This window comes from Dipodomys ordii, unplaced genomic scaffold (genome assembly GCF_000151885.1).
Source record: "Dipodomys ordii isolate 6190 unplaced genomic scaffold, Dord_2.0 Scaffold26, whole genome shotgun sequence".
Lineage (NCBI taxonomy): Eukaryota > Metazoa > Chordata > Mammalia > Rodentia > Heteromyidae > Dipodomys > Dipodomys ordii.
In genome coordinates, this window is record NW_012267242.1 from 4,358,728 (window position 1) to 4,371,910 (window position 13,183).

The 13,183-nt window shown below is 40.2% G+C and overlaps 1 protein-coding gene across 1 annotated transcript in view; it reads right to left on the minus strand.

Moving 5' to 3' along the window:
- The window catches only part of Ush2a (Usher syndrome 2A (autosomal recessive, mild)), a 640,567-nt gene that overhangs the window by 18,090 nt on the left and 609,294 nt on the right, over positions 1 to 13,183 (minus strand). The window contains exons 64-66 of the mRNA XM_013015154.1: positions 4,057 to 4,263; positions 1,562 to 1,800; positions 356 to 564 (exon numbers count right to left, since the gene is read on the minus strand). Coding sequence (XP_012870608.1) covers positions 356 to 564; positions 1,562 to 1,800; positions 4,057 to 4,263 — 655 coding nt within the window. The remainder of the gene's footprint in view (positions 1 to 355; positions 565 to 1,561; positions 1,801 to 4,056; positions 4,264 to 13,183) is intronic.

Below are 13,183 nucleotides of genomic sequence, written 5' to 3' on the forward strand. Positions count from 1 at the left end.
ACTTCTGGCTTTTTCTGCTTATGTGGTGCTGAGGAATTGAACCCAGGGCCTCATGCATGCAAGGCAAGCACTCTACCACTGAGCCACCTTCCCAGCCCACTTGACTGTTTTTCTAAACATGAAAACCCTCCTGAATTTGCCCTTGACCTCGAGTGTTAAATCCCACAATCATCTTCATGAAGGTCCAGTAGCATTCCATGTGGTTGAATTTAATCCTTGTAAGAAAATGGTTTACAAGATGCAGCTAGGGCCTGCTCAGCAAGCCTTGGGCCCTAAGTTGAAACCCCAGTAATCACCAAGACATAAACAACCTCCTCCTTGCTCCCTGGCTATGGCAGCTGCCGTTTGCACTCACTCTCCTTTCCAGTGGTGAAGCTGATCCACTCGGAAGCCGTGCTGCCCACCTCATTGTGGGCCAGCACCCTCAGCTTGTAGGTGGTATACGGCTGGAGTTCGTTAAGGTTAGCTCTGTGCCCTGGCCCGGTGTACTTTGTCTCTGCTTGGGTGGACGTACAGGGCAGGGCTGAGTCTGGAGGGCAAGCCACATACAGTTGGAGCTCATACCTAAAATGTACACGAACACACAAAGAAAAAGACAGGCAATGGAATGAGTTTTGTTCGCTCTTAAAACTGTTTTTCTTACCTGGATGCCAATCCTAGCTATGCAGGAGGCTGAGATCTGAGTATTGTGGGTGGAAGCCAGCCCTGGGCAGGAAAGTCTGTGAAACTCTTCTCTCCAATTAACCAGTAAAAACCCAGAGGTGGAGCTCAAGTAGTAGAGCACTAGCCTTGAGCACAAAAGCTCAGGGAGAGTGTCCAGGCTCTGAGTTCAAACCCCTGGACTGGCTCATGCACACACACACACACACACACACACACACACACACACACACACACACACACACACACACACACACACTAAAAACAAAATCCTGGTTTTCTTTTAGGAGACTTTTTTTTTTCATAGAAGCATAGCTCTTTAAATGTTTCATTTGCAGAAAGCTGATCTCAGAAGCACTTTGTTAATATGGCAAACCAGAGTGACGGGAAGGGAACCAACATTCACAGACTTTGCTGTCAGCCCAACAGCTAGTCTTTTTGCTTAGTACATAGAAGAGATTTGTCTTTTTCGAGAGGAGAATGGTAATTGTTCTCTGTTTAGAATAAAGCATTTCTTTCATCCTCCAGAATATTTCAGGGAAGTAGTTTCTTTGTTCTTTCAAACAAGGGCTCATTCTCACATTTTAAATCAGATCAGAGCAAGTCCCATCTAACTACAGACATTTATTTTGCCTATGGAACATGGGGCTCCAAAGAACCATAAAGAAGAGTATATTTTCCTCATGAATATGAACAAACTGCATCATCTTCCTTATTTAGAAATGATTCTGTTGTTTACTTTTCTATCATTAGTTTATTTTATGATGTTAACCTTATCACGGGTAACATTATCACTCAAATGGATTTATTTTGCTATAGGTATTGCTTATGAAGTAAGCCCTTCTTGGATGGGTGGCAATATGTCCAATTGGTTTATTCCCCCTTTCTGCTGACCCACTACCTCTGAATGACACCATTGGCTAGCAGAGGGTTGCCCCACTGGATGGACGCTGTCCTTGAAGTCAGCATCTGGACCTGAGGAGAGGGTAGCCCTGCGGGTGGAGCAGGGTGAGTTCTCAGCTCAGCTGTTGGGCCTTTGCTGCAGCAATTGAAACAGGTGCAGGCTTCCACTCCAATGAAGTATGTGGTGAAGGGTTGCAGGTTGTAAAGAGTCTGCTGGGTGGCCAGGCCTTCTGACAACTGGGAGGAAAGAAAGCAATGTGAGGCATCAGGAGTCAAAGACAGTGGATTGACATTTATTTATCAGTGTGCCACCTAGCGGGGGACTGTGGAAGATGCAATGTGGGGCCCAGTACAGCATTCCTCCTACAGGAATCACCAATCCACTTGATGCAAGCAATATAAAAGACCAGTAGAAGTTAAAAGCAAGAGCACAGAGATGACAAGGTCCAACTCTATCCGTCATCTTACCTTAGAAAGTATTGCAAAATGGTGCAGGACACATAATTATCAAAATAGGTATATACAACATTCAGAATGCTGTCTTTCCAGAAACACCTGATTTGAATTATATTTCTTTTTTTTTTTTTTTAGGTCCAGTCGTGGGGCCTGAACTCTGGGCCTGGGCGCTGTCCCTCAGCTCTTCAGCTCAAGGCTAGCGCTCTACCACTTGAGCCATAGCGCTACTTCCGGCTTTTTTCTTTTTGCTTATGTGGTGCTGAGGAATCGAACCCAGGGCCTCGAGCATGCAGGGCAAGCGCTCTACCACTGAGCCACCTTTCCAGCCCTGAATTATATTTCTGATCACTAGCTTTCGTACTCTGCCAGTGTAACTTGCATGTCATTTTTCTAGGTCAAAAAAATCCCCTAGGATGAATGTGAGAGACACAGGTATATATACTTATGGTCTTACAAGTTCACCTTCTCCTTTGAGGGTATTCTTTTTTATGAAACCAGTTGTCTTTGTAGAATTATAAACGTTTTTGAGCAAACTTCTAACCTAGTTGTGACTTAAATAAATACTCTTTGGATAAGAAGAAGTCAGAAACAAGAAGTTAATTTCCGCATCAACATAAGTAACATGATTAAGAAGAGCTACCTGTAATTTTTGAAAAAACTGTATACAATGCATCTCAAACAGAAATTATTTTAGCTTGTTAATATTATGACTTTAGAAGCATAGATAATCAAGGGTTGATTGTATTTATACGATCTATATTTACAAGGTAAGAAGTCGTGCTGAATGTATGCTAATACCCCTTTAACATTCAATACAAGGTTTTGCTGTATGTGAATCAGCTCTTGAAGTTGTGTTCCAATACCTGACATTCTGGCCTCAGAGGATTTCTCCATACTTGGCCAAAGGGTCTAAATTGGCCAAACTAATTTACAATGTGATACAGGGATCTGTACAAGCTCTGTATATGAGATATGTGTGAACAGAGTATTATAATCTCTACTTCGTTCATGAGCAATGTGACAGTGGCACAGGCCACAGAGATGAAGGACTGCCCACCTGTCTTTCAGTCTCTTCACTTTAATAATGCAGGAAGTGGCCTCCTTGGTTCTTATCATCCCTCCTGCCAGGGGTTTGGCTAAAACACAACAGGCACTGTGTATATGTCTCCTTGGAAACAGTGGAGCCAGAGATGGGCTGAGGGAGTGGTTCTCCTCTCTCTTCTAAAAGGCTACATTTGAATGAACCCAAACACTAAATGCTCACTGGTAGAGAGACGTGTATATGTCAAAACATATATCAGAATGGAGACTCATCAAATTGCCTTTGCTCACTTCTTTTTTCGGGATTACTATTTACTCTATCCATCATTACTATTTGTTAGTGTCTTAGTATGTGCTCAGTCTATGTTTAACTAATAAAGAAAATCAATTTGATTATCTTTCACATTTATGGAGTCTTGAATCCCACCATTAGCATTTCTCTTAATGAGTTTCCACATTTTCTGCATGGTTCTTAAAAAAAATGCATCTTGGGGCTGGGAAGGTGGCTCAGTGGTAGAGCGCTTGCCTTGCATGCCCGAGGCCCTGGGTTCGATTCCTCAGCACCACATAAGCAAAAAGAAAAAAGCCGGAAGTGGCGCTGTGGCTCAAGAGGTAGAGCACTAGCCTTGAGCTGAAGAGCTGAGGGACAGCGCCCAGGCCCAGAGTTCAGGCCCCACGACTGGACCCTCCCCCTTCCCCCCAAAAAATGTATCTTTTCCTCTCTGAGTGATCACTGTGCCACGGAGTTCAGAGGGCAGCTGAGAACAGAAGGGGAAGAAAGAAGGTGGGAGAGGAAGAAAAAGCAAGAGCATCATGGCACTAACTGAAAAAAATTCTTTATTATAGAATATATTCTTTTTGTGTGCTTGTTTTCTTTTGGCCGCACTGGGATTGAATTTGTTTTCCTGCTTGCAAGGCAGGAATTCTACCACTTGGGCCATGCTTCCAGTCTCAGGAATGACTTTTAAGGTGAATTAGTTCTGGGTTTTAGCTCACCACAGTCTGTGATCCACTGGCATTGGAGAACAGTCTGTAGAGACTGACATTCCCGTTGGGCTTGGCAGGGATGCTGATGTTGACCACTGCTTGAGTAGAGGAGATTGCATGGAAAGTGGGGGTTCTGAGCCCTTCTGGAGGGGCTGGCCCCGTTCTACACCATGTCCAGTTACTCCAGGCTTTTCCTGCAGAATTCACTGACCAGACCTCCAAAGAGTAACAACAACAAGACCAGTCAATAGCAAGGTATAGCAGAATGGAGACAAATTCATCAATCGAAAGCAACTAAAGACAACAGAATGTGGCTAATGTCGATCGTGAAGCCTCATAATCCTGAAGGACCACGCATACAAGCAGGGGCCCTGTAGGGTTGCAGAGTGACATAAGTTTCCATGGTTTCAGCCACGGAAGTTGGGTGATTTTTGTCAACTTCTGCAAACCGGATGGATCTGCACACTACATAAAACTCAGCAATTCTTCAACAGCATCTCCACTAAATCTGCATGAAAATTAAATTTTCTTTCATCAAGGAGGGAATAAACATATGGAAAGATGTATAATCTTATTTATCAAGAACCATTTGTATAATTAAACACGAATATCCTAAAAGGTTGCCTTAGGTCGTTATTTGCATGAGTAAGTAATTTGTTGGATGTCAGGTGCAATAGACAGAGTAGATGGATGTGTGAGTATATAGGGTTAAATTAGGCCCAATAATAGCCAACTACAGAGTGATCAATCAGAATGATAGATTTAAATGACAATACAAGAAGACTGTCTGTGTGTTTAGGCGGGAGAGTATTCCTTAGTAAGCTTTCACGTGCAAGTTTAACCTCAGGAATTTTTTTTTTCTCTCAGTCAATGTCTTCTAACTATATTAAAAAAAAAATCACCCTGAGCCATAATGATAATCCTGGAAAACCTATCTGATTTTATACTACACACATTCCAGGTATATTTAAAAGGCATGCAAAGTGTTTAAGATGTAAGATATTTAGGGAAAAAAATCAGTGAGTACTTTTGAGGTAACGTTTTGTTTTTGTTTGTTTTGCTTTTACATCAATAATGTCTTCAAGAGAAGAAACACTCCGCAGATAGTTAGACCAACTCCTATTAGTGTTTTCATACATTTTTTTGCAGAATCCTTTGTAAAAGCAAATTTTTGAGGTTGAATTGCTGTCAAATGCAAATCTCCAGCCCCTTGCTGATAGAATTGCCAGCAGCCCCATTTTGAAAAGAGACAACTAACCTACTTACATAGTCAAACCTGCTCTTTTAAGAGCTCAGCTACCTCTTCTTACCATTTGCATAGAATCATTCACTTCTGTATCTTTTACAGAGCACTTTAACACATGTTAGTTTACTTCATCCTTACAAGGGGCAACCTTACAAGGTGAGCGGGAACTGTATTATTAGCCCCCTTTGCAGGTGAGAAAATTGAGACTCAGAAAAATGTCATTCTTGTTTAGTGGGGCAGAAATTTTGAGAATGGGAACTAAAATCCTGCCTTCTTTCTTTCTAATAAACTTGAGCTGTAAGTCATCCATATGTGTTAAGATGGGGTACAGGATGATAAGAATTAAGTTACTTGTTCATAGGTGAACACCTGCAGCTTAGGTAGGGTCTCCCTTAGGAGATGGTTGGTAGATGTATTTAGTGCATTACGAGGAGGTGGGATTCCTGAAATGGGCAAGGAAAATGAGCTAGCAATGGGAGGGCTGGGCTTTGTTGAGGCTACAGTTGAGGTCAGAATACAATTTCAGCTGCTCTTGTCCCCTCTGAAAAGGCCAAGGTCGGTTCTACAATAGTAAGGTAGGAGTGCAGGGTTATTCATGACGAGATTGGGATTCAGGACTGATGGAGAAAAATTCCCAGTTCCAAGCCAAACTCTTTCACTGAAGTAGTTTACCGGAAGGTACCTTGGGGCCAGCTTCAGTGGCAAGATTAGAAAAGAAAATATTCTCTGAAATAATATAAAACACAAATATCAACAACAAATACTTTGGGGGGGGGGCGGAGACTTGTGTTAGTGATTGAAAGGCATGTAGAATTTTAACCAGAGTTACAATGAATGGGAGAAAGAGAAAGGTGGAGGTGGAATCAGATATAATGAGAGAAAACAGTTAAGCAAGATGCTGATTAATTACGGCGGAGCACAGCAGTAGTGCAGATATAGAATATTGAGGGACAATGAAAAAGAGAGGCAAATCGTAGAGAGAGCTCGGCACAGTTCCAGCCCATGTTTGTGAACCAGAACTGTTCTTTCATGTTCAACGGGAAGGGAGAATTCTTAAGGAATTAACTGGCGTTGAAGATAGTATTAGAGCTCACGCCTTCCTGGTGGCTGAAGCTTTTACTAGGTGGAGCTCGTTTCTATTTATCTATCTATCTATTTATTTGTCAGTAGTAGGGCTTGAACTCAAGGGCCCAGGGATACCTGAGCTCTTTTTGTTCAAGGCTAGCACTCTACTGCTATAAGTCACAGCACTACGTCTTGTTTTTTCGTGGCTAATTGGAGTCTTAAGGACTTTCCTGTCCAGCCTGGCTTTTAACCAAGATGATGCTCAGATCTTAGCCTCCTGAGTGGCTAGGATTACAGGGTGAGCCATCGATGTCTAGCTTTAAATTGTAATTTTTGTCCATTATGAGGCTTGAACTCTGGGCTTGGGCACTGTCCCTGTGCTCTTCAGCTCAAGGCGAGCACTCCACCACTTGAGCCACATCACCACTCCCGGTTTTCTAGCGGTTTATTGGAGATAAGAGTTTCTCAGTGTTTTCTGCCTGGGCTGGCTTTGAACCATGATCCTCAGATCTCAGTCTCCTGAGTAGGTTAGGATTACAGGCATGAGCCACCAGTGCCCGGCTTGCTATATTTCTTTAAAGAAACACGTTTCTCCAAAAACCCTTGGCAATACAAAATCCCCTGTTATTAACAGAAAATGTGGATAGGATCTAGTGTCTTTTTGTCTTTGAAAGGAGACCTTCATAACACATTGTTCTTGTTCCTAGACTTTCTTTTTAGTATTCAATCAATTTGAGATCAAAATAGAATTCATATAAATGAACATGCTTATGCAAAGTAGGATCAGCTTATTTACATGAGCTACTGTACAAAGGAAAACAGTTGCAAGGAAGAGAAAGCTGAGGTAATATAGCACTGGGTCTCATAAAACCTCAAACACAAGCAATATCCCTGTTATAACAAACACCGAAAGGAAAGGCAAAAAGAGTCTGTGAATGATAAGCTTTTCTGCCTCTGTGTCTCAGTCTTCTGTGTGTTGGCTCTGACTCTGTTCTTCTCTCTCTTTCTGCTGATATAAAAGAATATCCACTATAGAAAATTCACTGTGTACATTTTTTTAAAGGGGTGGTACCAGGCCTTAAACTCAGATCTTTATGCTTTGGCTATGCTTTTTGCTCTACCATTTGAACCATACCTTTAGTCTAATCTTTTTCCTGGCTAATTGGAGAGGGAGTTTCAAAGACCTTTCTGCCTGGATTGGGTTTGAACTGTGATTTCCCAGGTCTCAGGCTCCTGAGTACCCAGGATCATAGGCATGAACCACTGCTAACCATCCATCACTATGGATTTTTGTTTATGCCCAGTTATGAGATTCGGAACAAAAAAAATACAAACGCAGAATATGCTTATGATTTCTGTTGAGAAACAATGCACCAAGATTTGGACACATCTTCACAGGATGGCTTGCATCCTACATATTCTACAAAAGCTCGTGTATTGAAGTTTTTGTCCCCAGTGCAGCAGTGTTTAAAGGTGGGGTTTCTGGACGTTATTGATCTGAAGAATGCTGATAGGAATTGAATAATTGATTTATGTGTTTGTAACATAACAGTATACTGGGAGGTAAAACTTGAGCAGGTGGGACATACTTGGAAGGAGTAGCTCATGGGGCCGGGGGTGCTGCTGTGGTGGTGCTGTCTATCTTATCTTTAGTCCCTTTCTGGATGCCACAAGATGCACCGTTTTGTTCCACTATGTGTTCCCTAATTATTCTGACTCTCCAAAGACCCAGAAACAATGGAGCCAAGTAACCACGGATTGCCAGCTGCGAAACCATGAGCCCAAACAAGTTTTTCTTCCTTTGCGTATCTCTTCCATTTTGTTACAGTGATAGAAAGCTACTGATGCAGGTGGAGAAAGAGACAGCCGAAACCTTACATGGGAAAATTTGAACAACATAACCTGGTTTATTCATCTCTCCTCTTTTTCCCCTTCCCCTTTCTCTTCCACCTCTCTTTCCCAGTCCTCCTTTTATTTCCCCAGCCCCTTCTTCCTTCCCTCTCCCTACCTACCCCTTTGGCATTGGAGTTTAGGACTGTATATATACTAGTAAAGCACTCTACCACTGAGCTTCATTCCCAGCCCTCTGATATTTCTTTTTTTTTTTTTTTACTTTTTAGGAATCAATATAAAAATCAGAAAATGAAATCTCCATGAAATACAGTTTACCATTCAGAATAAAACTACTAGCACTGATTAAGCAACATTTCAGCTACCTCTACCTTCTTTCTTGGTTTGTGATGGGGTTGAGAACACAATTAGGAATTTATGGTGTCTTGGCAAGCCCAGTTCTTCAAACTTGGCCTTGGAAGGCCTTGGAAGTAGGTGGCCTCACAGCATTCTTCCCAATTCTCATCCTTCTTGGAAGTTAGATATAGGAATTCCTCTCCCTCAGGCAAGTCATAACTCTAGAACTTTCCCCATTCCATACAAAACAGACCATAAAATCTAATAAATAAGCCGCCGGTCATGTCTTCCTTGGCGACCCTTGCAGAGGCTACTTTTCCATTCCTGGAAGGAAGAAATCCTGAACGAAGTGGTCAAGAAGAATCTGAGCAGAAAGCCAGAAGGACGATCTGAACAGAAGTGTACCCTTTTCAGTCCACTATCATTTGTCCAGCTCCATTTCCAAATAGCTATCCATTTAATCAAACCCAAACATAAAAATCAGCCTTATTTTGGTCTTTGAATCTTCATTTTTGAAGACCCTGGTGCCACTGTGATTATACATATTAAAATATTTTTCTCTTATTAACCTGTCATTTGTTATGGAATTTGTTTATAAACCTTACAACTATACCTAAATAGCAACTCAATCATCCAAGCCATCTGTTTTTTACTCCATTATCAATTTTCAATTTCTTTTCATGTTATATCTGTTTACAGTTGTACTGTGTGTTATCTTCAGCACCTTCAGTCATTGAAATAAATGTTATATGAATGTACCTTTAGTGCCTTACAGCTTCAGCAATCATCATAAAGGTCATCACTATGTTCGTCACAGTCACAGAACGAACCAGAGTTCACTAACTTTGCAGAATCATCGCCTGACTCTTTGTGTTCACTTCTGGAGACCTGGGTATTTGTGGAACATTTCTGGGTATCATTTTTTTCCCCTTCTTGCTTCCCAGAAGGATATTATGTAAAGTGCTCCAAGATCCTTTCAGCCCAACATTTCTCCTTTGCATTTTCTACTAGGAGGAAAGTGAGGATTTGTGAGCACAACTGTAATAACTTGTATAGATGGGATGAAAGAGAAGAGTCTGCAATTCAGTAGAGAATGGAAAGAGTAAGGTACACAAATGTCTGTCAGTGTGGTGTCTTCTGGGTCCTTACACCAGAGGTTGATTCTTCAGTGAGGATTTTACCCTTGACTCTAAAGGAATGTTCCCTTTAACGCTGAAAATAACCTTCTTCCTGAAATCACTTTCTTTCTAAGGACTGATATTTTTCAAGAATAATCTTAGGGATAAAGAATATTGCTCATGTAAATTCAAAGGAGGCATCCTTGATTTGTTTTTTAATTATCATATAAGAATGAAGATCCCTTAGTTGAAACTATTATATGATCCTTTTATGTTTTAGTTTCATTTCCTTTATTTTATTATTCTCTTTAAGAAGCTGTGCAAAAGGGTTTCAATTCAGCGTGTGAACTTATGAGCACAATGCATCTTGATCAATATCACCCCCTTTCTTTCTCCTTTCCCCATCAACCCTAACCAGACCCATCCCTTCAAGTTTTCCTGTTCTTATATGTACACGGAGTATTTTGGCTGTATTTTCTTACTATTCCCCTCTCCATCATGCCCCCTCCTCCCCTTCATCCTTTTTTTTTTGTTCAGAGATTTTTTTATTGTGAAAATACTGTACAGAGGGGTTACAATTACATGGGCAAGATAATGAGTACATTTCTTATCAAGCATTGTAGCCTCCTCCTTTGTTTCCCCTTCCCATCCCATCTCCCCTGCCCCCCCCCAAACCTCCCCCCTACCAAAGTTGTAAAGTTCATTTTCAACATAACGACTTGTACATCTCCTTGTTGCAATGGGTCCACCTGTATCCTTATTTAAATGATTTGTTTTTGCCCTTCCCTTCCACAAATTATACCAACATCAAATACAGTGAAAACAAGGGTTATACTGTGGGGGAGGGACATACAAAGCAACAGAGAAATAATCTTATAAATGTGTTAGAAACAATTGCATGAAAGAAAAAAAACATTTGAATACATTAAGCTGAGAAAATTCTGTAAGTCTTGTAAAAACTCAGGGAGCAGATTTGGTGATGTTTTCTCCATTATAAGCACCCAGCTGGTGTTTGTTTCATCTTGTATTTGCTATTATTTTTCTACATAAAAATGGAATACAGGAATAACAAACTACAGAAAGCTCTTTCATCTCTTGACTCATAAGGTAAGTGATGTTGACTGTCCTTGTCCTTGGTACAATTTGAGATTTTGCTCTTTCTTCAAGTGGCTTATTTGAAGAATTGTATTATATCTATTGACTCTTAAAGGGTTAAGAGATGGAAGAATTTTGAACCCCCTGCCATTTCAGTGGTAATCTATAGTATGTTCCTTATGGAATATGGATAACTATTTTTTAAATATTATCTTTAAGTAGCTGTACAAAGGAGTTTCCATGTTAAAAGATAGTTTATGAATACAGTATATCTAGATCAATATCACCCCTTCCTCCCATCCCCATCCCTTCCCTCACTCTTCTTAACTTTGTAGGATATACATTGGATTCTGCACTATGGGCAACTTTTGATTGAAAAAAAAAATCCCAACAATTCAGAAGACAAGAAGCAAATGAGACAACCCCATCATTTTTACAAACCAGAGAATCGTGGATCTGTTATTGACTCACATCAGAAATAAAAATCCAACATGAACAGCCATGCCAGTAATTAATAAGGAGAGTAAACAGGTTGCATGTTAACAGGCAAACAATTAAATTATTTGTTTCCTAAGGCCGTGTAATGTGATTGCTATCTCATTCCCTGGAGGGAGACAAATAGATATTAAAAAGGTCTTTCCAATACCTGTATCAGCTAAGGCCAACAGCTAATTCAATAGATTCGATCAAAATCACCACTTCTCTCCCAGCTCCTGATTTATGACTTTGGCTGCTGTTCGGTCATCACTCATTGCAGTTTGCTCTTGAGTGCTCATAAATTATGCCTCATAAATAAAAAGATACAATCAAGGAAATCATATCAATTCATCTGCAACCTTGGAGGATATTTTCCCATGGTATTTACGCTAATGCCTTTTTAAGAGGTAGCTCGTAGTGAGTTTTGAATATGTTTGAATAGCAATATGCCAAAATGGGCTTGGCCAGAATTGTGGTTAGAGTGGTTCGTGGTAAGAAAGAGAAGGCAATACATCTGAAATTACATTATTACAAGAATGTTTTATTTCACAACTAGTCCTGTAAGCTCCAGTTATAAAGGAGTAACTTGCTGAAAAGTCAGTTAGTTGTCTTTTTTACTATCTACCTGTTTGATTTTTTTTGTCATCAGATAGGCTTTTTTTTAGTATCTCTGTCTGCATGGTATTTTATTGGATATGCTATAACCACACTTTTACAGATATAGTTCCTGTTTTCTAAGTTCCTTTCATCTAAAAACCATTTGGATCAGGCAAGACGGAACATGATTTTAAATGAAATCTAGGACTCAGGTGAAGAAAGGTTCAGGGCAAAGCTGTGTGTGGGTGGCTCATGCCTGTTAGTTACTCAAGAAGCTAAAATCTGAGGGTTATAATTCAAAGCTAGCATTGGCAGGAAAGTCCATGACACTATGATCTCCAATTAAACTATCAAAAACCTGGAAGTAGAGCTGTGGCTTAAGGAATAGAATGCAAAGTTTGAGTGAAAAATCTAAGGGACAGTCCCTTGGTTCTAGTCTTGCACACACGCGCGCGCGCATGCGCGCACACACACACACAGAGAAAAAGGAAAACAGATATACTTGCTATATATGCTAGAAAAGAAACAATAATATAGTCTATCTATCTATCTATCTATCTATCTATCTATCTATCTATCTATCTATCTATCTATCCATCCATCTATCTATCTATCTATCTATCTATCTATCTATCTATCTATCTATCTATCTATCTATCTATCTATCATCTATCTGTGACCATATAGTTGAGATATTGGCTTTGTGCAGGGTATTCTTCTAGGAGATGATAGTCAAGCCAAGACACAGTTGGCAGGAAGCCACAATGTGATGATCTGCAAGAAGAGAATTCTATGTAAAAGGGAGAATCTATGCAAAACGGCTAATGCAGCTGGCTTTATTTTATTATTAACCCTTGTTATTTATGGGCAAAGAAAGAAGAGAGTGACGTGACAATTTAGAAGACATTAGGTCTAGGGAGCAATTCCACAGTGCACTTCTGGGTTAGAGTTACTTGTTATGGATCAATAAGAGATTTGAACCTTATAGCATCCTGAGTTTAGCCACAACTCTTTTTGTACTTTCACTCCACAGCCTTGAAGACTAGAACTAAAATCATGGCTTTTCAGAAATATGGTTCCTATGTTAAAATTTGTTCATCGGATGAGATTATCCTATTCTGCATCATTATTAGTTAACATTCCTCAAAGAAATCCCCAAGCTTGAGGAAAGAAAAACATTGGTGCAAGTCAATTGGTTCCTCAGAGAAAAGAATATTATTTCTGGTTTTCATTACAAATATGCCTATAGACATCAAAGAGATCACTGTACAGTTTCTAGCTGCTTATAGGCATCTTAGTATCGATCAGATCCATCAACAGATAAATCAATAAACAAGGAGAAGTTCTAACC